The sequence below is a fragment of the Pygoscelis adeliae genome, unplaced genomic scaffold, assembly GCF_000699105.1.
Source record: "Pygoscelis adeliae isolate BGI_AS28 unplaced genomic scaffold, ASM69910v1 Scaffold160, whole genome shotgun sequence".
In the NCBI taxonomy this organism is placed as follows: domain Eukaryota; kingdom Metazoa; phylum Chordata; class Aves; order Sphenisciformes; family Spheniscidae; genus Pygoscelis; species Pygoscelis adeliae.
This window is the reverse complement of record NW_008824035.1, coordinates 7,443,789-7,467,468: the sequence shown is the minus strand read 5'-3', so window position 1 is coordinate 7,467,468 and position 23,680 is coordinate 7,443,789. Positions and strand designations below refer to the sequence as shown.

Sequence of the window (23,680 nt, the reverse complement as noted above, 5' to 3'; positions counted from 1 at the left end):
GAACAGTAGTTCATGGTGCTTTAACCTTTCTGTTCTAGCATACAAGGATTGTAGCTTGCTCCTCAAGAATAAGCTAGCTGACCAATAGATAACTAATTGCATTAATCTTTCAGCATGGCCAGAATCTACACTGTTTCATTTTATTTCTAAATAATTCTTGCATCATTTTGGAGTAGGTTCTTAAGAACATTCAGAAAAGAAGAGATTATATATCATAAGGAGATGATTGCTATCCATTTTGCCTCCTTAGTTATTTTTTTTCAGTTGTGCAGAGGACATCGAATCTATTCATTGGTACCTATTCATTGTTCTATTCCTCAGTCATTCAAACAAAAATAAACTTTTGTGTTTTAGAGAATGTGGCTTCCCACATTGTACAAAATAATAATAATAATAAATTTTATTATTTATTAATAATTAATTATAATTAATTTACATTAATATAACTGATTTTGAAGTTATCACAGTATTCATTGCCACTATTTATGAGAATAAATAGTTCCTCGTATCTATGTATGAGGAATATTTTTTCAGGGTGTAGGTTTAACTTACTATAACCAGGAAAAAAGGATTTGAAAATAAAAAATAAAGCAGAGCAATGTACTAAATCTATGACGGAGTATAGACATGGTCTTGTGCCAGTCTTGCTCATGATCTTTACCTGGTGGCTTCAACTCCAGTTTGATTTCTGCAAAAGAATATTAGATTTCCTTTAGGACTACTTATTTTTCCAGAATCATGTTTCAAACTCACAAATTTGCAGATGGCTATGATCACAAATTTGTTTAGCAAATTTGCTAACCTTTGGTTACCAGATAGAGCTCTGCAGTGCTTCTTGCTTCTCCTCTTGGTTCAAGACGAGCAATTACAGAATATACACCTGCAATAGCCAAGAAGGTTGATATTTATATACCTTTGTTATTAAAAAAAGACAACAAAATCAGATAAAAGAATAGCATCATCACAAATATTCCATGCATTTTTACCTTCATCTTCTGCAGTAACATTGTGAATAGTCATATAATGACAGCGACCTTCACTTCTGAAGCTGTACTTGGGACTCTCTCTCAGTTCAGTGGGGCCTTTATACCATGTCACAACTGCATCATCAAAAGACACCTCGCACTCAAATGTTGCCGACTGGTGTTCACTCACTACAATGTTCTGTATGCTCTTTGTGAACTGAATTGGTTCCGCTGTTTTTAGAAACAAAAAATATATCAATTGTTATGCACCACCAGGCCATTTAGCTTATCTAATTCCTTCTCATTGTTTTCATAATAATGTTTTCAATATAAATATAATTATAATAAGAGATAATAACAATAGATCTTGAAAAAGTAGAGTAAGAAAAAGGGATTCCATCTTCTATGAAGTTCTCTATATAAGAATGAAGATTAGAAGACATAAGAGTACAACTGTAACAAGATTGCTGTGTAGATAAATTATACAAGAGAAACCATTAAGGAAATTAAAGATAAAGAATAATTAAGAAAAAAAGGAAATCCAAGGAAAATATAAGAGTATTAGAGAAAAAGAAAATAAAAGTAAGTATGACTCAGATTGTTTGAGGGCCAGCGGACATTAGTAATGACGATTTAGTTAAAAATACTAACTTACACAAGTATGTCACATATTGTTCAAAAAGAAAGGACAGCAAAATTTCTTGTTTAGTCCATTTCCAAGTTTGGGAATATCTCTTTAAGAAATTCCTTTTATTTTCATTTGTTCTGTTAGTGGAACATCCAGAAACTGTTTATCACTACTGTAATAAAGAGATTCTATATCTGTTTACAAACCTTCAATGGCCAGATCTGCAGTTGTTTCTAGATTGTCAAGCTTGCAGGTATACTGTCCCTGGTCTTCTGTTCTAACATCCTTGATGATGAGTTTGTGTACTTTGTCAGAGACTTGAGTTGAATATCTCCCTCCTATCTTAATGGGTCTCCCATTTCTATACCACTGAGACTTGGCATTTGGGATAGAGAACTGACAAGACAGCGTGCATATGTTTCCTTCCTTGAAAGTAGTATCATGAAGATGCCGTTCAACTGCAGGTTCTATTAGCATGTTAAAACATACATTTTAGCAGACATCAGACAGTGGAATAATTAAAGTGTAAATTAATTCAAGTACATATTTCAAAAATACACTTACCAATCACAGTTAGCCTAGCACTAGCAATGTGTGGTCCACACACTATTCTGAAATTTCCCTGGTCTTCAAGTTGGCAGTTCCTGATTCTCAGTATGTGGCGATCACCTTCAATTCTAATTTCATATTTGTCATTGGAGTCCAGTTTCTGGGTTCCCTTGTACCATGAAAGTTTAATTTCTGGATAGTTAATTTTAATCTCACATTCAAAGATAGCATCCTCATCTGTTAAAACCATCTGATTTTCAATGTCTCTGATCAGAGTAATAGGCTGAAAAACATTAGTTTAAATTAATTTCAAGTTCCCTGTTATGGGTCTGAATATTTCACAAATCAGTCCAAATATATGTTACCTCTGTTTGTGAGAGTCGTTGCTGAATAAAAGCTACAAGTTCATCAAACTCCTGATCTTCCCTTCGAGCTTTTTCTGTAAGCTCAATTTCCTGTAAAAAGGCGGAATATACTCAAAGATTAAAGGATACTAAATGTCAAGCTGTCATGTTTATCCAACATAGAATTAGTTCCTACATCAAATTTTCTGTAACTGTACTGTGACTAGTGTATCTTCCCATCTTAAAAATTGTAGCCAAGTTGCGAAGACAGAACATACTTGGCCAGAAGGCCCATTCCTTCTTCTTGGGTTTGAGCATGCAAGAAATTGAGAATTGTCAGTAAAAGATCTAAAGATGAACCAGAAATTCCTGCACACACAGTAACATCACAGCGTGGACACCAAGTCTGTTCAAAGGAACTGTGTTACTCCTAACAAAGCCAATGCTGCAGTCATGCTGTATCTTACCAATCTATGGCTTTCTTCTGCTTGAGTTTGCTTTAGTAACTCAAAGGCTTGCAGGAGGCCACGGAAATCTGTAATTCCATACATGCGAGCATATTTCTCATATTCTTTGGGATCTACATTTTTGAGAAGTTCCAAGATATCAATGGGTTGCTCTTCCTCTTCTTCCTTCCTTTTTGTTGGAGTGCTATTCAAATCAATGACATAAGTTAAATATACAAGCTTCATTCCTAGAAAGTTGTTCACTGAAAAAATGAATCAGCTTAGAGCTGCCCTGTGCAGTGGAATCCTATAGTTTAGTCTAGTCTAGTCTAGTCAGGTGCTTCTATTTTTAGTACAGTTATTCATATTTAATTAATATTAAAAAATTATATCTTGATCTGAGATATATAATAAAAAATGTTTCTTTTGTGTTGATGGAAAAATAATCTATAAAAATATTCCATATACCTTTTTAGTTTTGCCCTAAGATCCCCTTCAACAACTTCTTTCTTTCTTTCTTCAACTTGTAGGTTTACACTCCTCTCAATTTCACCATGTTGGTTAAAAGCTACACATTTGTACATGCCAGAATCAGTTTTTATTGCATCCTTTATTTCTAGTTTGGCTTCATCTCCTCTCTGCTGGATTATAATGCGACCTCCCTGGTTGAGTTGCCTCCATTTTCCCTTCATCCATTTAACATTTGGAATTGGGTCTCCTCCAACTTTTGCAATAAATGTTGCAATAGTCTCTGCAGAAAGATGCAAATGAGGAAGCTAAGTCTTTCCAGCTGTCTACGACAGCAGGACTTAATCTCAAACAAAAGGTATAGGCAAATAGAAGACAATGTACTTTTTCTGAAAAGAGTTCTTACTTTCCATGACTTTGATACTCTGAGGCTCTGACACAAAATAAAGTTTTCCTTCCACTTCTGCTTTCTTAGCTGCTGGTTCAGCTGCTGGTTTTTCTAAAAAACAGAGTCAATCAATTAAAACAGATGGTTTCATGTAATAGTTTATGTTCACACGTGATGATGCTTCCAAAGGAATTGTCAAAAAGGAATTAATTACAGAGATGGAACAAAATAATATGCAAGAAATAAAAATGCAGAATACTTTCATATTGTTTTAATTAACTTGTATTTTACTTTCCAGATGAAACTGAACACTGTGGGCCATATTGTGCTGTTCATTAACTTCAGTCAGGTCATTTATATTCTGCATGGATGGAAATTCATAGATGGATATGCAAATAAGAAGTCCTTTTCTAAAATGGATAAGTTTTTAGTGAGGTATTCTCTTTTCTGTCTATTTCTGGAAATTTCACCCTCAGAGTTACTTGCATTTTTTTATCGGTGATCTGTTAAATTCTTTTTTTTCTTCTGTGTAGTTCTTAGCCTTGTGGCTACCCATGTAGAGAAAAAGATACTATTTATACATATTACTGAACTCTTATGTCTTTTATGAAATGGTAAGACAAGACCTAAATGGAAAGACTCATGCATATACAATATTTACTTTCAACTAAAAGGTCAAAATGTCTTAGTTGTAACAGTCCTGAAGCAATTAGCCTCTAAGGCCACATGCTCAATCAAATTCCTTTTGTATTTTCCTTCAATAAACACCACTGTTCCCATCCTTTCCATAAAATATGCATGTCCAAGTAATTTCATTCACTTAGCTTGCAGTTTTCTTAAATTTCATGTTTAGATTTAGAAACTAAATTCTTAACCTTTTTGGTAAGAATATGCTATTGATTTGACACTCATCTCCCACGGTTTATGTTGCTATTTATATAAATTATTGTTAAATACACTGTCTTCCCAGATTGTACATTTTTGCAAAGAACTAAAAGATACTGATTGTTTGCTATTAGATTATTAACATTTTTGTTCCACAGAAAAAAAAGCAGGGTGGAATTTTGTTTTAAATTTCCATCATATGCCTTGATTTTCTCTATATTACTGTACCTTTAACTGTCACTTTAGATTTGCAACTATCAGTGCCAGCTGCATTTGAAGCTTTGCATATGTATTCTCCTGAATCAGATTTGGTAACTGCAGCAAGTTCCAGAAGAGCTACTCCATTAGCAAAGCTGAAGTTGCATCTGTCTGAAGCTCTTATTTCTCTCCCTGCCTTCAGCCACTGAATCCGGATTGGCTGCGATCCTTGGACGTGGCAGCTGAGCTGTAGGGTATCACCTTCCTCTGCTGCTGCCGGTTGAAGAGGCTGGTCAAAAACTGGAGGCTTTTCAGGTTCTGGAATATGAAAATGCTTGAGTGAATACTCAAGGAGGGAAAGTATGATTAAGAATGTAAGAGAAAAAAGAGATACGTGTGATTCCTAAGAAGACAATGGCAAGGAATGAAGGAGGATAAACAGAAGTCTAAGAATGTCAACCATAGTTTTAGAAAATGGAATAAATATCAAGAGAGTACGTTTTCTATGCAAACATGCAAGAAATCTTTTCTTCATGCAGCAAGGACATTCACAGGCAAAAAATAGTATAAGAACTAAAGCACTGCTTTAGTTTAAAGAAACAAATATGCAATCTCCTGCAAGAGTATTATGATGAAGTGCCACGCTGCCATAACACACTGTCAAGGCTGCCCAAGCTTAAACGTAATTGCACGGAAAAACTGTTATTCCATGAAAAGAGAATGATTCAAAATTCAACAGAAATGTCACATAAAGATTTCAGTGTTCACTTTAGTCAGTCATAGCAAATAGTGAAAAAGTAAAGAAGCCCCTCCCTGAAAAATATTGTTTTATTTTAATCACAAAATTAAAAGAATTCCTTGATTTAACTCAGTTTTATCTTCTCCATCTCAGGACAAATTACTGCTGTTAAGGTAAGTAAAACCAGCTCATAAGATAGAAGGTGTATATTTGCAGCTAACATACAACAAAGAAAACTAAGAAGCAAAGAAAAATAAGACTTCAACTAACCTCTGATAACAACAGAAGATGTACACAATATGCTTCCTGCTTCATTGGACACTTTACAGGTGTATAAACCAGCATCCGATTGCTCTGTGCTCTTTATATGCAAAAGTAAGGTATTGTTTTTGAAAGATATTTCACAATGAGGGCTTGAATGAACTTCCTGATTGTTTTTATACCAAGCAACAGTCAAAGGCTGAGAGCCAGAAACACGGCCCTCAAGTTTAAGTTCATTCCCTTCTGTTTCTTCTACTGCTTCAGACAGTTTCTTAGTAAAAGTAGGTGGAGTTTTTCGTTCTGTAAAAAAAAGAACATACTATTCAAATTCTATGAATCAAACCTGAAATAAAAAGTTCTAAAGAAAATGTTTCAATAAAAATTTGAACATTTGGGAATTGATATTTGCTCTCCTTTAGTAGGATATATTTTTTTAAGTGAAAGTATGCCAAGATAAACAGCAGGTATCTTGCTCTTACTATCACTGTCATAGTTGATTTTCCTATTTGAAAAAAAAATCCTCTTACATTGATTTAAGTCAAAAGCCATTTAAAAAAAAAAACAACCAAGATTTCTGTCCAGTTCTCAAGAAAGTAACTAGGACAAAGAAAATATTCTTTCATTTCTCCGTCCATTGTTGTTAGTGACCCTTCCTATTTCCTTTAAGAGAATCCATGGGTATCTCCAGATAGGTGCTTTCAAGCCATATCTCAAAAGATTTTCTCAAACTTATCTTGCAGCAATAAGGCTAACTTCCTTCATAACTAAAGGAAGAAAAATGTACACACAATGTATTATCTATTCAGTACCTTTAACAGTCATTTGAGCTGTGCAAGAGTCCTTTCCAACTTCATTGGTAGCATAGCATGTATATTTTCCAGAGTCTCCCCTGTCAACTCTCAGGATGGTCAAGTGGGCTGTGTTGTCTACATAACTGATCTGGTAGTTTCTTCCTGTTCTAATCTCTTGGTTATCTTTTGCCCAAGTGACTCTAATAGGCTGTGTTCCAGAAATGTGACACTCAAAGTCAGCACTTTCTCCAATAATACCATCCACAGGTGTAAGTGGGATGTCAAAGAATGGAGGAGTCTTCCCTTCTGAAGAGTGAAAGAAATAAAAAAGCATCACTTTAAAATCTCAATTTGTTTAAAACCTCTGTGAAATAAATATTATTTGTACAATATTAAATCCATATATAAAGCAAAAGTGAGTTTTAAGATACTTCTATTAAATATTTCACAGCCTACCAACCTGTAAGGACAAGCCTGCCACTAGAAGAAGCAGTCCCAATCGCATTAGTAGCTGTGCATGTATATTGCCCAGTAAGGCTCCTATCTGTCTTCAAAATCCGGAGAGTTGCTACATTATCTATGAAGGATGTGTGAACATTGTAGTCCTCTTTTACATGCACACCGTCTTTAAACCAAGATACTTCAATAGGTTCTGAACCAGCAATGCCGCAATCAAATGTAACTGGTAAGCCAACAGTTTCATGAACATCTCTTAATCTTCGTGTAAAAGAAGGAGGAAGTTTACGCTCTGTAAGAAAACAGGTATTGTACAGTGAGGGCTTTCAGAAGATATGCACCTATTGCTGTACTCACCAATAATCACTACCTAATGTACTGTAGAGTATGCTGGATTTCTGCTCATAACTTCTGATGAAAAATGTTATTCAGTATATCATTTATTTGGAACCTGATGTGAAAAGAACACTGTGCATATGGTTGCAGGAAAATATATAACCATTCTGCCCTCAGTTACACCCGGTAAGCCTATTTAACCCTCAGGACTGCTAATGGTGGAAACAATCAAAGCAACATCCTCAATGGGGGAGGAAGATGCAGAAGCTTGTATCCCTACAGAAGAGCTGTGGTCAGTAAGAGACATTTCTACTAGCTTTACTGGTAGGCCTTTGTTAATAGTAGGCAGTGCCACAGGGTATCTTACATGTCAAGAAACAGTAAAGTGTTTAACAAGAAAAAGGTAATCTCTGTTATTCGTAATAGCAAAGCATAGTTAAGAAAAATAGGCCATTTTCCTTTTTTTTTAAAATGAAATATTCACCTTGAACTGTCAGCAAAGATGATGAAGCAGCCTCCCCAACAGTATTTTCTACTTTGCAGATATACTCCCCACTGTCATTACTGTCTACCTGGCTGAAAACCAGAGTGGCAACTTGGTTCTTAAAGTGCATTTTCACAGTAGCTGTTCCTCTCAGCTTTGTATCGCCTTTGTACCAAGATACAATCATTTCTGGTGTTCCAGCAACCTGGCACTGTAAGGATGCAGAATCCCCAACAGTCACCTGCACTGGCTCCAAGGGTGTAATGAAGTAAGGTGGTTCTGAAGAACAAACACATGCCATTAGCATAAAAAGGTATTGTACAATGACCATTAATAGTTCAAATAACACTTGATGAAGTGATGGTGGCTTGGACGCACCTAGTATTGTGATTGCACCATGACAATTATCTTGTCCAGAATCATTTTCAATATGACAAGAATATTGCCCCTGATCTTCTAGTTTGCTACCAAGGATTTCCAGTATGGCAGATGTTTCTGTAGTGGTGATGCTATACTTTTCAGAGTGCGTTACTTTTACTCCATTTTTCTTCCACGTCACTGAAATTGGTGGAGTACCCGTATATGTGCATTCCAAGATTAAATTTTTCCCTTTCTCTACACTTAAATCGTTCACCTTCTTCACAAATTTGGCTGGTTCTATAACGAACAATGGGAAGACAACAAATTAAATAAAGCCAAGAGATCATTTTTAGAAGCATAAGCGTAAGAAACAGTAGTCTGGACAAACCTTTGACAAAAAGATGTGTTGTGCAAGAAATCTTCCCTGCCTCATTAGAGACCTGGCAGGTGTAGTCTCCACTTTGAAGCGGATGTACATCAAACAGCTCCAGTTCTGCAATTGAATCTTGCAAGGTGATACTGCATTTGTGTCCTGGTACTAGCTCAACACTACCTCTAAACCATTTAACTTCCAATGGAGAGGAGCCTTTTACGATACTGGTAAAGGTTACGTTTGCCCCAGATAAAACATTCAGTGGTTCAGGTTTTTTCACAAAAGATGGTGGTTCTAAGCATGCAAATAAAACAGACAGAGAAGAAGTAAATTTGAATTTCTGATGAAGAGCATAGTAATCAGAAATATGTAACAAAGCAAAGAATAAAGTCTTCTTGAAAATAAATTTGTGCCCTCTGACTCTGGCTTCTTATTGATACTGACCTCTAACACTCAAAAATGCACTGCATTCATCAGACCCAGCTACGTTAGTAGCTGTGCATAAATAAGTTCCCATATCAGATTCCTGAAGTCCATTCACTTTCAGAGAACAGGTATTGTCTGTAAGGGTAGCCTGATACTTGTCTCCACTGGTAATCTCCTGTCCATCATGAAACCAGGAAACCAGAATAGGTGGTGACCCATAAACTTTGCACTCCAGTACAGCAGAAGAACCCAGCTGACCATATGTTTCTTTCAGTTTTCTTGTGAAAGAAGGAGGTATAATACGATCTGCATTTGTTTAAAAAAAAGTAATAAAAGTTACCATACAGGAGCTTAAAATGCAAGAAGTTCCCCATGCATAATAAAATCAGTTAACTTTCTTTTGATATATCTGCTTTAGCAATCTGCTCTTACACACCTAAGTCATTGAAAAACAGATAGTTGAAGGTTAAGGATACGCTGGAGCTTTCATTCACACCTTTTGAGAGACACCTTTTATTTTTGCGGTTCTTTTTAATAAGCAACGATATTGCACTAGCTGTCCAAGAAGACATGTAGATTAAAGATGAAGAAATCAAGCCCTTACAACAACTCCTGCCCCTCAGAGATTAGGCAGGTATCTATTCTTGATTTCTGTCAAAGTGGCATGCCAAGTACTCCTAAGATTATACAAGCAATGAATCTCTCAGGCTGCTATTCATGAGAAAGTCTGCTACCTGAAGGCTTTGTAAAGGAACTATAGGATCAGATGTGACTCAAAAAGAGTAGTCAACTAACCTGAAACATGCAGTGAAGCTGTGCAGCTGCTTTTACCAACACTGTTTTTCACCTCAAAAGTATATTCTCCACTGTCTTCTAGTCCTGCATTGAGGATCTTAAGCCCAGATACTTTGTTGAAGAAACTGATTTTATATTTATGGTCAGTGGACAGTTCATTCCCATCCTTAAACCACCTAGCAGTAAGCTCTGGTGTGCCGTCTACTGTGCATTCCAGAGTACAAGAGTCTCCAGCTGTAACTTTGACTGGGCCTGGCTTCTCTACAATGACTGCAGGTTCTGCAATGAGAGTCATAACATTTTTAAAAACAACAATGCAACAGTTATTAGTATCATAAAAACTGAAATTTTAAAGCATCTTAAAACACATTGTCTTTTTTATCCCATGCTACCAACCTAGCACTTTCACCGTGGCAAAGCATTCCTGAACTCCAGCATCATTTTTTATCTGACAAATGTATTTCCCAGCATTGGATGGTTCTGCATTTCCAATCTGCATAGTTGCAATATTTTCTGAATAGGAGATCCAAAGATTGTCACTTTCTCTAATGATTTCCCCTTTGTCTTTTAACCACAGAACAGAAATGGGTTGTGATCCTTCTACTGCAGCCTGCAGTTCAATCGATTCCCCAACTACGACAGTGAGATCACTCAGCTTCTTCACAAAGGTCGGTGGTGCTATTTAAAAGAAGATATTTAACAGTAAAAAAACACGCCAGGAGCGGAAAAGTAGGAGGAGAATGACAGGAATAATGAAATGCCATGAAGGTGCCAATCTTTATACAAACCTCTTAGTGTTACAGAGCCAATACAGGAGTCACTTCCCACATCATTTACAGCTTTACAGTGATAATCACCAACATCTGCAATATCCACACTGAGAATATGAATACTAGCTAGGTAGTTCTCGGACATGACCTTATACTTCTTGCTGCTCCGAATTTCTCGTTTGTCTTTATACCATGAAATCTGGAATGGAGGAGTGCCCTGAAGCTCACATTCCAGGTGAATATCAGACCCTTTCAAGGTCTGGACTGGGTGGGGCTTCTTGGTAAAAATGGGGGGTGCTGAAAAAAAAAAGGGTTAAAGTTTGTGTTATTTGAGCAAAAGAGATTAAAGAGGATAGACTATTCAAGCAGCTGATGCTGAACAGCAAAGACAAACCATAAATAAAGATCTCCCACAGCATAACAAACAGGTGAGAGATTTGCCCTCTATTCAGACAGGTTTTGGCCTCTCAGACTAAAGAAAGTGGGATTTAACAGCTTTTCCACAAAGGAGGACTCATACAGATAGAAAGGTAAGGAAAGAACTGGGATTCTGACCTTTTACTTTCAGTGAAGTACTGGTGCTTGCACTACCCGCCGGATTCTTAGCTTCACAAGTGTAATCACTGCTGTCTTCAACACTGAGGTTGTGCATTTCAATGACTGCCACCGAATCCACAAAGGACATTCTATATTTTTCACTGGGATGGATCTCGGTTTCACCTTTGTACCAGGTGACTTTGATTTCTGGAGATCCACCTATTTTGCATTCATACTTAGTGGAATCATGCTGTTTCACAAGTCTTGAGGAGTCTAGTTTCTTAATAAACCTTGGTGGTTCTGGAAAGCCAAAAAGGGGAGATGATGCTTTAAACTGCACTGATTCTTTGAATAAGCAGGAAAATATGTAACAGAAAATGTAAACTTTGGGGACTTATGCAAATATTCTAATTTTGCAATTGCTATGAAATTTTTTTTAGATTATTTCAAGTTGGTCCAAAATCTAGATTAGGAAGCAAACAAGATCTCTATCTGCATTTCACTTAGTTTCTCCTTACTGTATTGTCCCACTCTACTCCTTCTATGTATTCAGTACAGATCAGCTGACGTGTGGTTTTCTTTAAGTAATATCCCCTTGCAATACATAAGTAATCAAAATGCCTGATGGAAATGCAAGAATCCAAACTGTTCAGCCAAGAAATAATATTAAGAGCATTTATGCTGAGCATTATAACAACTGCTTTATATCTTAATATGTCATTAACAATTGATATAGTCATAGTATCTGCCTTATAACCCTTCACACATTTATTGCAAGGCCAAATATAAAGGTGCATATAAGGAATAAAAGTCAAGGAGCTTAGGTAGCAAACAAAAGAGGTTCAAAATAATCTTGCTGGGAAGAATTATGAGATGGCTGGTATTACAGAAATTGGCATTAAAGGTCCTGTGCCTGAAAAGTAAACTGGATGGTTATATTTTGTTCTGTAAGGAGAGAAAGGAGTGGAGGTTTGACACTTTTCATCAAAAATACCATACGGATGATTCAGAATCACAAGACTGAATGCTCATAGATCAAGGATATAACTAGTAAAACCAAGAGGTGGTAATGTGGGCACAACAAACAAATCTCTCTGCAAAACAGGATGAAGTGCCTCTTTGTGCATCTGTCTGTAAAGTGTAGGAAGAATATCTATTTTACTGTGGATTACTTCAACCTGTAGGTCATTTGCAGAACATCCTATGTTGTTAGTAACAAAACTTCCTTAGAGTTTCTAAAAATAGACGTGATGGCTTGTAAACACAAGGGCTCTTGGAATCTTAGTGATTTACTATCAGATTTCACTTTGACAAAGAGTTGATTATCTATCTGCATACTAACAGTTGCTGAGTAGTCACACTCTAATTCAATTCCTTTCCAAAAATGAGGATATACAAGTTAGTAAGATATATACTTAGAATGTAAAGCAGTTTCTAGAACCTAAAGCAATTGTTAAAAGTACAGATTGGGAACATTAGATGTTCAAGTGGGAAAGTTAATAAAAAACTGGGAGATTTTCAAGATAAATTGAACGAAAAATCTTAATTCTACAAACAAAAGGCTGTGTGTCATAGAAGTGAGACAGCATCTGCTCAAATTAAACACATGCAAATCAATGCACACAAAGAGCTTGCCCTTCCAAGTTCTATAGAAACTGGCTGACAAACAATGGACATCATTAATTTTACAGCTCTGGGGAAACTGTACAAAATCTAAAGGATTGAAGTGAGTGCCGGTGTAAGTTCAGAATCAAAAAAGAAAATAATAATCCTGGGGAAAAAAAATAGTTTCAGGATTTTATGAATAAAGAGTTCAAGAGTAAGAAAATAAATAAGGTCAGTCAGGATCATTTTATGAATGGTAACTCAGGTCAAATAAACCTATTAGTAATGTTATCATTAATAATAAACAGAATTGTGATTCTGGTGGAAACAAGCTTTAAATCTTTTAAAGAGGTTAGATTTCTTGCTACAATCTTTCAATGCTTTTTGTAAGTCAAGCTACATAGTAACAGCATCCCTACTTGCCACTGAATCCACAGGTAATTCAGTCTACCACAGTCTTCCCACACCCACCAAGAAAAATCCTTATGGATGGAATATACTCTAGATACATAAAATTATTTTGACAAGCAATTATTACAAAATTTTGCTAGCGGTAGTTCGCTTCTTGTGTTATTTGTCTTAGAGAGTAAAAGTCATAGTATTTACTCTTCAAATGTTTTTGTTTTTTTCCCCCAAATTAATACAGAGAGGAAAAAAAAGAAAGCACTAAACCAACAGGGATATTTGAACTCATGCATAATTTAGGTAGTGTATTTTACATTTGTTCTTTTATAAAATCAATAAGAATGGATTTATTTATATCTGTTCCGGATATCTCAATGTTCCCACCTACATTGAGGAAACTACACAAGTGTCACTTGTACCAAGACAGTTTGATCCAGTCATAAATTTAGATCATTGAAATGTATAAGATCCACACACTATGTGGGGAAGCGAAGTGTTGGTGGAATGGATATTTATCACCAAGTCTGCCCTCAGATGCTCCAATTTTGCTGTCCAGAACAGCAGTTTTCAATGTTTTCAGTCTTTGAAAGAGTAAAACTATTTGCAGGAGCTGTGCACTCAGTAAAAATACATTTAAGTCTCATAAGTGAACTGAATTTCTCTCAGTTACCTTTCCCTCCCCTGGACAACTTAGTGAATGTCACTGCTGGAGAAAGACTTTAAGGAAGACAGATTTTGCTGGCCAACAGGGCCATTCATAAAGGCGCAACAGGGTACTAAGTCAGAGTTAACATTTCAGTGGAAGAATCCCTTTGATAAGACAAATCATGCACTGTACCAGACCAGAAGAAAGATGAATAAGTATTTTAAGTATTACAATAATATTTAAATGAAATAAGACAACTTAGTGTAGCCTCTTGTAAAGGTCGTTAGTCTCAGACACGTCTGCATTCAGGGCTTTGTTTTCGAGGTGTCTGCCTTGCAAAGAAAAGCCTCATGAACACTAAAGCTCACAGCAATACCTTGTACAGCCAGCTGAGCTGCACACGCGTCCTTTCCAACACTGTTGCTGGCAGTACATGTGTAGAGTCCAGCATCTCCTTTACCAACTTTTAGGACTGTCAAGCTGGCCATGTTTTCCACCAGTGTCATCTTGTAGTTGCCACCTGGGCGGATTTCTCTGTTGTCTCTGGTCCAAGTAATCCTCATGGGAGCAGAGCCAGTCATGTGGCACTTAAAGTTTGCACTTTCCCCTAGCGCCACATCGATAGATACTGGCTTGATGTCAAAGAAGGGAGGTTGTAGATGTTCTGCAAAGAGGAAAACATGGCAGAGCTCACCACCAAGCTCTCCTCACCACAGACCTCACCATGCCGTGCCCATGCTCCCTGGCCACCATACAATGGGCAGAGTGGGGAAAAGGGTGAAGAAATAAAAGAGCAAAGACATACAAAAGATCTTTGTTTAAGTGTGAGCTACAAACCTGTGAGGAGAAGTTTGGCGCTGGAAGATGCAGTCCCCAGAGCATTTTGGGCTGAGCAAGTATACTGGCCACAGTAAGCCATACTAGTTTGCAAGATCTGCAGAGTTGCAACATTATTTAAGAAGGCTGATTGCATGTTATCACTGTCGGTTAAGAGAACCCCATCCTTGTACCAAGACACCTGGATAGGCTCTGAGCCATTTATGCGGCAATCAAATGTCACTGGGGCACCAACCACCTCCTGAATATCTTTCAGTTTTCTGGTGAATGTAGGGGGAATTTGACGCTCTGCAAAACAATAATAATCACCACTATAAGTAGGAAGCCACCCTGTCAATCTAGAATTAATTAACTTTGAAATTAATAAGAACCCCTTTCTGTAGACAGCAAAGAGTTCAAGCTGTGGAGGTGGCGAAGCCAACGCTATTTTCTGCTTTGCAGATATATTCTCCAATGTCACTGTCCTCCACGGTGGAGAATGCCAGCGTTGCCACATTATTCTTGAAGTGCATTTTGTAAGCCTGTGTTGATCTGAGCTTGGTGTCATCTTTGTACCAGGACACCTTGATTTCTGGTGCACCACCAATCTGGCATTTTAAGATCAAGGGCTTGCCAACCTTCACTTCCACACGGTCCAGGTGCGTGACAAAATAGGGTGGTTCTAGGGAAGAAGAGCATGGTGAGCAGAGGCAGAGCATCACTGGGGTGCCTTAGGGGGACCAGGGGTGGTGCGTACCTAAGATGGATACAAGGCTGTGGCAAACATCCCCACCCGCCTCATTTGCCACCTCACAGGTGTATTCGCCTTCATCACTCTTGGTGCTGTTGAAGATTTCAAGAATGCCAGATTTGTCAGTAGTTGTAACACTGCAGCGCGGAGACTGAGCAATAGGCATGCCATTTCTTCTCCAGGTGACAGAGAGGGGAGGGGTGCCTATGTAGCTGCTTTCCAGCACAATGGACTTCCCCTGCTCCACACTGAAATCACTTAATTTCTTCACAAAGACTGCAGGCTCTGTGGGGAGGCATAGATCAATAGTGAGAGGGATAGATGTGGCAGGGCTGCAGGCAGAGCATGAAGGGAGATACCTGTGCGTACACGCACACACACAAACACACCTTTCACGAAGAGTTGGGTTGTGCATGAGGCACTGCCAGCATCATTTGTGACCACACAGGCATAGTCCCCGCTGTGGCCTGGCTCCACGTTGTACAGCTGCAGCTGTGCCACAGATTCGTCCAGAGAGATGAAGCAGTTGCTGTCCGGCACCAGCTCCCTGATGCCTCGGAACCAGGTCACTTTGAAGGGAGTACTGCCCTTGATGTAGCTGGTAAATGTCACACTTGATCCTGGCAAAACTTCCTGGGGATCAGGTGTCTTCACAAAAGAAGGTGGTTCTAAGGATCATGCAAAGAAGTGAAGAGGGAGAAAGATGTTAATAGGACAGTCTCTGTGGGGGAGGAAAACTGAAGCAGGTTTGAGTCAAAAAAAAGGAGTGAAAGAGGGAGAAAACAGAAAAAAGAAAAAAAAAAAGAAAAAGAAACCATGGGAAACCAGAGGGAAGGAAGAGAAGAGAGAAGAAGAATTTTGTTGAAGGGGCTGTAGTATTCTTCCACTGACCTTGTACAGTCAAGAAGGTGCTGCATTCATCAGATCCAGCCACATTGGCTGCCACACAGGTATATGGCCCTGTATCTGTGACATCTAGGGCATTCAACTTCAAAGCACAAACGTTATCCAAGAATGAGATTTCATATTTTTCTCCACTAACAATCTCATTCCCATCCTGAAACCAGGCCACAGATATAGGGGATGTGCCAGACACTTTGCACTCCAGAAGCACTGAGGACCCCAGCACCCCATTTGTTTCCTTTAGTTTTCTTGAGAATGAAGGAGGAACAAGACGATCTAAGTAGGACAGGGCAGAAGAATAGGAAGAAACATGTTGGGTTTTTTTCAGGGGAAAAGAAAGAGGGAAGAAAAAATCTTCCTTTAAAGATGAGTGTGAACAACAAAGACATAGAGCTGACCTGAAACATCAACTGAAGAAATGCAGCTGCTGTCCCCCACCTCATTGTGCACCTCAAAAGTATACAAGCCCCTGTCTCCCCTGTCTGCAGAAAAGACTTTCAAAGTGGATATATTGTTGAAAAAGGTAATTTGGTATTTGCGGTCGCTCCTTAGTTCTCTGCCGTCTTTGTACCACTTGCTGATAAGTTCAGGTGTTCCTCCTACTTTGCACTCCAAGGTAAAAGGATTGCCAGCCATTACTGTGATTGGCTCGGTCTTCTCTAAGATGACTGCTGGTTCTGAAATAGGAAGGGAGGGGTCAGCGCATCACCACAAAATCTACCCGCAAACCAGTGAGCACAGGATATAAACAGAAAAAAAAGGCTGGTAGAGGCAATTGTGCAAGCTGTAAGATATAGTACCTGTGAAGCAGGCTATACCCACCTAGGACTTGTAAAAAGGCAGAGCACTCCCGCACGCCAGCATCATTTTTGATCTGGCAGATGTACTTCCCAACATCAGCTCCCTCTGCACTGGCAATCTCAAGAGTTGCAATGTTGTCCATAAACCACATTTGGACATTTTCACTCTCCCTAATAACTTCACCCTTGTCCTTGAGCCAGACAACTGAAATTGGTGGGGATCCTTCCACCACTGCCTGCAGGGCTGTTGACTCCCCAACAAAGATTGCGGTGTCACTCAGCTTCTTGGCAAAGCGTGGGGGTTCTGATGGCAAAAACAAGGAGGCAGAAGAGGGTTAATCATGCATGCCTGCTTGGAAGAGGGACAGCCAGGAGATCAAGAAAAGAGGGCAGTGATGCTGTTGATCCTCTAGCATACAAACCTTTGAATTTCACTGGGCAGGTGCAAGTGTCGCTTCCCACCTCATTCATAGCTTTGCATTGATATTCTCCAGTATCTTGGGATTCCAGATGGAGAATATGAAGACTGGCAACGGAGTGCTTTGCTGTCACCTTGAACTTCTTGCTGCTCCTGACCTGCCTCCGGTCCTTGAACCAAGCCACCTCAAAGGGTGGAGTCCCTGCTATCTCACACTGGAGGATAACATCTGAGCCTTTAAGTGTGTCCACAGGGCTCGGCACCTTCCTAAAAACAGGTGGTTCTATAAAAAAAAAAATCACATCATAATGTGAGAGCCCGCTTCCCTGAGTGGTTTTCTGGATGGTAGCAGGAGGCAACATGTTCAGGAAGGGGGCCTACACTTATTCTTGTAAACCCATATTTAGCTTCCAAATATGTGGCCTCACCTCTAAAAAATGCTGAGCCCCCAGCATCTCCCAGCAAGCTATCCCAGCACTCAGAGTCCCAAGGGCAGAAAATGTGGCACTTCTGCACCTGTTTGGAGTCAGTGCTCAGTGCCCTTCCCCAAAAGCCACTCTCCCCTCTCTCCAGGACCACATTCCAGCTTTCCCCACCTCTTTCCGGCCATGGAAGCTACCATCAGAGAGGCTCAGCAACACAGCCTCCTCTTCCGTCTTAAATTTCATTCCTGCCAGGATCACTGTGTATAAAGAGGAGGCAGAGGGATGGCTGCAAAGCATGCTTAGCTCCCTCACCATGTCTGGTGCTCCATCTAGTCCACGCTTCCCTTGTGACATGACAAGCTTGCTTTATTCACCTTGCAATTGACTTAAATGGGGAGACAAGGGAATGGCTGCACAGTGCTGAACACCCACCACTATTTCCTGCCTGGTCTCTGCTGCTTAAACACAGCAGCTTTTGAATGTGAGACCAGCTGGAGGGACACTGCCCCAGCAGCCACCAACTGCCATAGCAGCAGCTCCCTGTCCAGGGGGATGTGCAGCTGGGAACAGGCCCAGAAGCCAGGGATTCTGGTGGTGTGTGGAGTCATGCTGCTAACCTTTCACTGCGACTGAAGTGCTGCAGCTGGCTGTGCCAGCAGAGTTATGGGCTTCACATATGTAATCACCGGAATCTTCAGTGTTGGCACCCAAGATGGTTAGCATCGCCACAGAGCCTACAAAGGACATGTGGAGCTTGTCGCTCGCCTGGAGTGCCTGATCATTTTTGTACCACATGGTTCTGATCTCTGCTGTGCCACTGATTTTACATTCAAGTTGAACTGTGTCCCCCTGCTTCACGAACCGCAAAGCTTCAGGCTTCTTGATGAACTTGGGAGGTTCTGCAGAACAGAATAAGTATGTAGAGAGTGACAGTATACCTGTTTGCCATGTGAAATCTACAGTGCTGAGCAAGAGTTATGGGGAGCACAAGAGCATTGGGGCACAACAAAGTAAACTTGTTACAGCAGCTGGCTGTGTCCCCAACCAGAGTTTCCTCTCAAGGAAAGACGCAAGACGGAGAAAAGAAGGCAAAGACAACAATTAAAACTACGTTCTGCTAACTCTGGAGCCTGCTGCATCAGACAGCTGGAGCCGTAAAAAGCACATGAAGGATGATTGTTCCACCAAAGGGAAATTTTGCTGTTACCTTTGAGGGGCGAAAATATCCCCAGGCCAGCATGAAAGATTTGACAAGCCCTTCACCCCCAGGAGCAGCAGAAACACGGTAGGCATAGTTTCACTCACTTACACATCTTTAAAGCATATTTCTGCATTAAGAACTTAAGTGATTCATAGTCTAGATTTAATCAGCAATTCAGAACTCCAATTGAAATCTTTAGCAAATTTGAAAGTCACCAATGTTGGCCTAGAAATGCAAGGTAGTTGTATTTACCACATCACTGTTTTCCATATAGTAATTGCTATGTGTGAATACCACTGTGACTGTAGTGTAATCACTAATGACAAAGTAAAAAGCAGGGTGAGTGCAACTCTCCATACAAACAGCTTCACATGAGGACCCTTTCCCCTTGGAGATTTTGCAGGCACCTATCTACTGTCATGCAGTGTGATAGGTGAAGGTCTCCACATTGTATATATCCGCTTTCTAGAAAGCTACTTTCTGTATATTTCCAAACTGGAAAGGGTGCAAGATAAGACTCAGTAACAAAGCGGTCTCTTTGCCCAAGAAAAAGAAAACACACAAACGAAGGTGACTTAATCTTAATACCTTTGACACTGAGTTGGGCTGAGCAAAAGTCTTTCCCAGCTTCATTACTAGCTTGACAAGTATATTGGCCAGAGTCTCCTTTACCCACTCTGAGCACTCGAAGGTGAGCTGTGTTGGCTACAAATGTAATATTGAAGTTTCCTCCAGTTCTGATTTCCCGACCATCCTTGGACCAGGTGATGTGTATTGGCTGGGCTCCGGTAACATGGCATTCAAAGTCAGCACTTTCTCCAAAAGGCACATCAATAGATTCTGGTTTGGTGTCAAAGACAGGTGCTTGCTTGGGTTCTAGAAACACGAGAAAACAGTGTAATACTCATACCTCATGAAAAAAATAATCCAACACACAGATACCATTGCATGCATGAAATGGGAAGGGGGATCCTGTGATCCAGGCAAAAGTTTTGTAAGCCAACACACCTGCCACTGTGAGCCTAGCACTTGAGGTGGCAGTGCCCACAGCATTGGTGGCTGTGCAGGAGTACTGCCCGGTATGATTCATCTCAGTTCGCACCAGTTGCAGCACTGCAACATTATCTACAAAGGATGTGTGCACATTGTGGTCATCGCTTAGCAGCACACCATCCTTATGCCAAGTCACACTGATGGGTTCTGAGCCATTGAGCCGACACATAAATTTAAGGGGTAAACCAACAGGGTGCTCGATGTCCTTTAATTTTCTTGCAAAGGAAGGTGGTCGTTTGCGCTCTAGAAGAAAGCAAGTAAAGGATAAATATGCCCCAGTAAGAAATTTTTTTATAGTTTTGCAAGAGCAAAAGAATTTGTAGCAAGCTAATACAAAATCATCACCTTGAACTGTTAAGAGAGCCTTTGTAGATGCAGTTCCTACACTGTTTTCTGCCTTGCAGATATATTCTCCACTGTCGTTGCTACCGGCTTTGTTGAAAATAAGTGTAGCAATGTTGTCTTTAAAGAACACTTTGTACTCAGGAGTAGACCTGAGTTTTGTATCACCTTTGTACCAAGACACAGTGATTTCTGGTGTTCCAGCAACGCGGCATTGCAACGTTGTATAATCCCCAACTGACACCTCAAGAGGTTCCAAGTGTGTAACAAAATAGGGAGGTTCTAAAAAAGAGAAGCAATTAGATAGGCTCATTATAGTGCCAGGCCTTGGAAAGCATACACCAGAAAAAACAGGCAAGAAAAAGAAGCAAAGGGAGCACACACCTAGGGTAGAGACTACAGCCTCACAAACATCTCTTCCTGCCTCATTTTCAACATGGCAAGTGTATTGTCCTGCATCTTCTTTGGTGCTGTCAAGTATTTCCAGGATGCAGGATTTCTCCGTGGTGGTGATGCTACACTTCTGAGATTGAGTGATGGTGTGGCCGTTCTTCTTCCATATCACAGAGATGGGCAGGCTGCCTGTGTAAGTGCCCTCCAGGATGATGGGCTTGCCAGGCTCCACATACTGGTCACTCAGTTTCTTCACAAAGACAGCCGGCTCTAATGAAGGGTAAGAAGTCACAAATGTTGAGCACAGCAGGACAAATGGAGGGAAGGAAACAATATTTTAAGATAAATAGAGAGATGGAATATTTACAAACCTTTTACTGTAAGGTGTGTTGTACAATTTGCCCTGCCAGCATCATTAGTCACTAGACAAGTGTACTCTCCGCTTTGGAGAGGAGTTACATCAAATAACTCAAGCTCCACAATGGAGTCCTCCAAGTAGATATTGCATTTGTCCCCTGGCACAAGCTCATTGGCCCCTCTAAACCAGTTCACCTTAAAAGGAGGGGTTCCTCTGATAACACAGGTAAAAGTGATGCTTGTGCCTGGCAAGACATCCAGAGGCTCTGGTGTCCTCTCAAAAGAAGGAGGTTCTAAACACACAAGAGAAAAAGAGAGATAAGACAGGTTGCTACAGCATAACCCTGGCATTTCCACACACCTACTGAAGATAAAGAACAAAATCTTTATTTTCCAGTCAATAATTTTCCTCAAGTATATTTACAAAAGACCATAGGCAATTTCAAGCGAGAAAGAAGAAAGAATAGCTCAGAGAGCTTCCTGACCATTATATACTGACCTTGTACGGTCAATACAGCACTGCATTCATCTGAACCAGCTATGTTGGTAGCCTTGCAGGTGTAAGTTCCAGTATCTGAGTCACTCAGTGAATTCACTTCTAAAATGCATAGGTTATCTGAAAAGGAGATTTGATGTTTTTCCCCATTGACTAACTTAAGTCCATTTCGGAACCAGGCAACAGAAATAGGAGGTGAACCCGACACTTTGCATTCCAGCAATGCTGAGGAACCCAGGACACAAGGGGTTTCCTTTAGTTTTCTTGTGAAAGAAGGAGGAATGATTCGATCTGCATAAAAATACATAACAAATCCCTGGTTAGAAAGAAAAGGAGGGAAGGAATGGAAGAAAGGAAAGAGAACATGACCAAAAGAAAGATTTTGTAAAAGATAGAAGACAAGCAACCCAACCAACCTAAAACATCAACCGATGCTGTGCAACTGCTTTTCCCCACGTCATTCTGCACTGCAAAAGTGTACAATCCACCATCTTCCTTTTCTGCATCCATAATTTTAAGTGTAGATACTTTATTGAGGAAAGTAATTCTGTATTTTTGGCTGCTGGTCAGCTCTTTGCCATCCTTGAACCACCCAGTGGAAAGCTCTGGTGTGCCTGCCACTTTGCACTCCAAAGTACAGGCATCTCCTATAGTAACTCTCATTGGCTCTGCTTTCTCTACAATGACTGCAGGCTCTGGAAGGAGAGACAGGTAACATGTATGGTGAAAACAGGATTTGATTGATACTAGCTATAAGTATTATAGCACTATAAAAATGGGTTTACACATTTGATACTAAGGATATCTCAGTTTATTGGTCTGGGGAATTTTTTCAGCTCTGTTTTTTCCATGCTTTATTCTACCCTAAACTGGAGATTTCAGATGCTGTCCAAAATGAAGTAAAAATGTTTTTAAACTCCTAGGAGAGAAATGCAACTGTCTGTCCCTCTCCAAGCAGGCATGAGCAGAAGGCATGACTTAGAAATCCAGTCAACTGGATCCCATCACAGTGTAGAGGCCTGTGCTTCCTTTCACCCCTATCCCTGGACAACTGGAAATAAGGAACCTAACTACTGCTTGTTGGGAACACAAGGATTCTCTGTCTTGATTGTTTTGAACTCAGCAGCATAAGCAAAGCATACAGCTGACACTAAATAACCAAGTCCTTAACTTTAAAAAAAAAAATCTTTTATGAACTTGTGCGTTTTACCAACCTAGAATAGTTAAGGTAGCCATGCACTCGCGACTTCCAGCATCGTTTCTGATCTGACAGATGTATTTTCCAGCATTGCTTGTCTCTGTGTGCACAAGTTGTAAAGTTGCGATATTTTCCATAAATGTGATCTTCGTGTTTTCACTTTCTCTAATAATTTCCTCTTTGTCTTTAAGCCACTGCACAGAAATTGGCTGGGAGCCCTCCACTCTTGCTTGTAACTCTACTGGTTCACCAACCACAACAGTCATGCTGTTTATTTTAGTCAAGAATTTTGGTGGTTCTAAAGAAGAAATATGCAGTTACAGTGTGTAGGCACTCACAGTGCCTATGTAAAGAAGAGCAATGCAGTGCCATTGGGAGCACTGCAGAAGACATATGTGCCAATACTTTACCTTTCAGCTTCACAGTGCAAAAACAAGTGTCACTTCCCACATTGTTCTGTGCTTTGCACTGATATTCACCAACATCTGCAGCTTCAACATTAAGAATGCGAACGCTTGTATGGTAGTTCTTGGATGTAACCTTATACTTCTTACTACTGCGGATTTGTCTCCTGTCTTTGTACCAGGTAACGTCAAATGGTGGTGTTCCTGAAATCTCACATTCCAGGCTAACCTCAGTTCCTTTGAGCATGTCTACGGGAGAGGGCTTCCT

The 23,680-nt window shown here is 39.7% G+C and overlaps 1 protein-coding gene across 1 annotated transcript in view; it reads right to left on the bottom strand.

The window, feature by feature from the left end:
* Positions 1-23,680, bottom strand: part of TTN (titin) — a 246,273-nt gene that overhangs the window by 155,166 nt on the left and 67,427 nt on the right. The window contains 40 exon segments of the mRNA XM_009333163.1: positions 662-688; positions 803-880; positions 987-1,196; positions 1,800-2,060; positions 2,158-2,425; positions 2,508-2,597; positions 2,954-3,137; positions 3,401-3,683; positions 3,807-3,899; positions 4,902-5,189; positions 5,881-6,171; positions 6,681-6,968; positions 7,123-7,410; positions 7,939-8,217; positions 8,317-8,595; positions 8,687-8,965; positions 9,116-9,403; positions 9,893-10,171; positions 10,289-10,570; positions 10,681-10,959; positions 11,218-11,499; positions 14,232-14,519; positions 14,693-14,978; positions 15,064-15,353; positions 15,429-15,707; positions 15,812-16,090; positions 16,314-16,601; positions 16,724-17,002; positions 17,148-17,429; positions 17,548-17,826; positions 18,586-18,867; positions 19,758-20,045; positions 20,178-20,465; positions 20,568-20,846; positions 20,949-21,227; positions 21,329-21,607; positions 21,814-22,101; positions 22,227-22,505; positions 23,025-23,306; positions 23,419-23,678. Coding sequence (XP_009331438.1) covers positions 662-688; positions 803-880; positions 987-1,196; positions 1,800-2,060; positions 2,158-2,425; positions 2,508-2,597; positions 2,954-3,137; positions 3,401-3,683; positions 3,807-3,899; positions 4,902-5,189; positions 5,881-6,171; positions 6,681-6,968; positions 7,123-7,410; positions 7,939-8,217; positions 8,317-8,595; positions 8,687-8,965; positions 9,116-9,403; positions 9,893-10,171; positions 10,289-10,570; positions 10,681-10,959; positions 11,218-11,499; positions 14,232-14,519; positions 14,693-14,978; positions 15,064-15,353; positions 15,429-15,707; positions 15,812-16,090; positions 16,314-16,601; positions 16,724-17,002; positions 17,148-17,429; positions 17,548-17,826; positions 18,586-18,867; positions 19,758-20,045; positions 20,178-20,465; positions 20,568-20,846; positions 20,949-21,227; positions 21,329-21,607; positions 21,814-22,101; positions 22,227-22,505; positions 23,025-23,306; positions 23,419-23,678 — 10,250 coding nt within the window.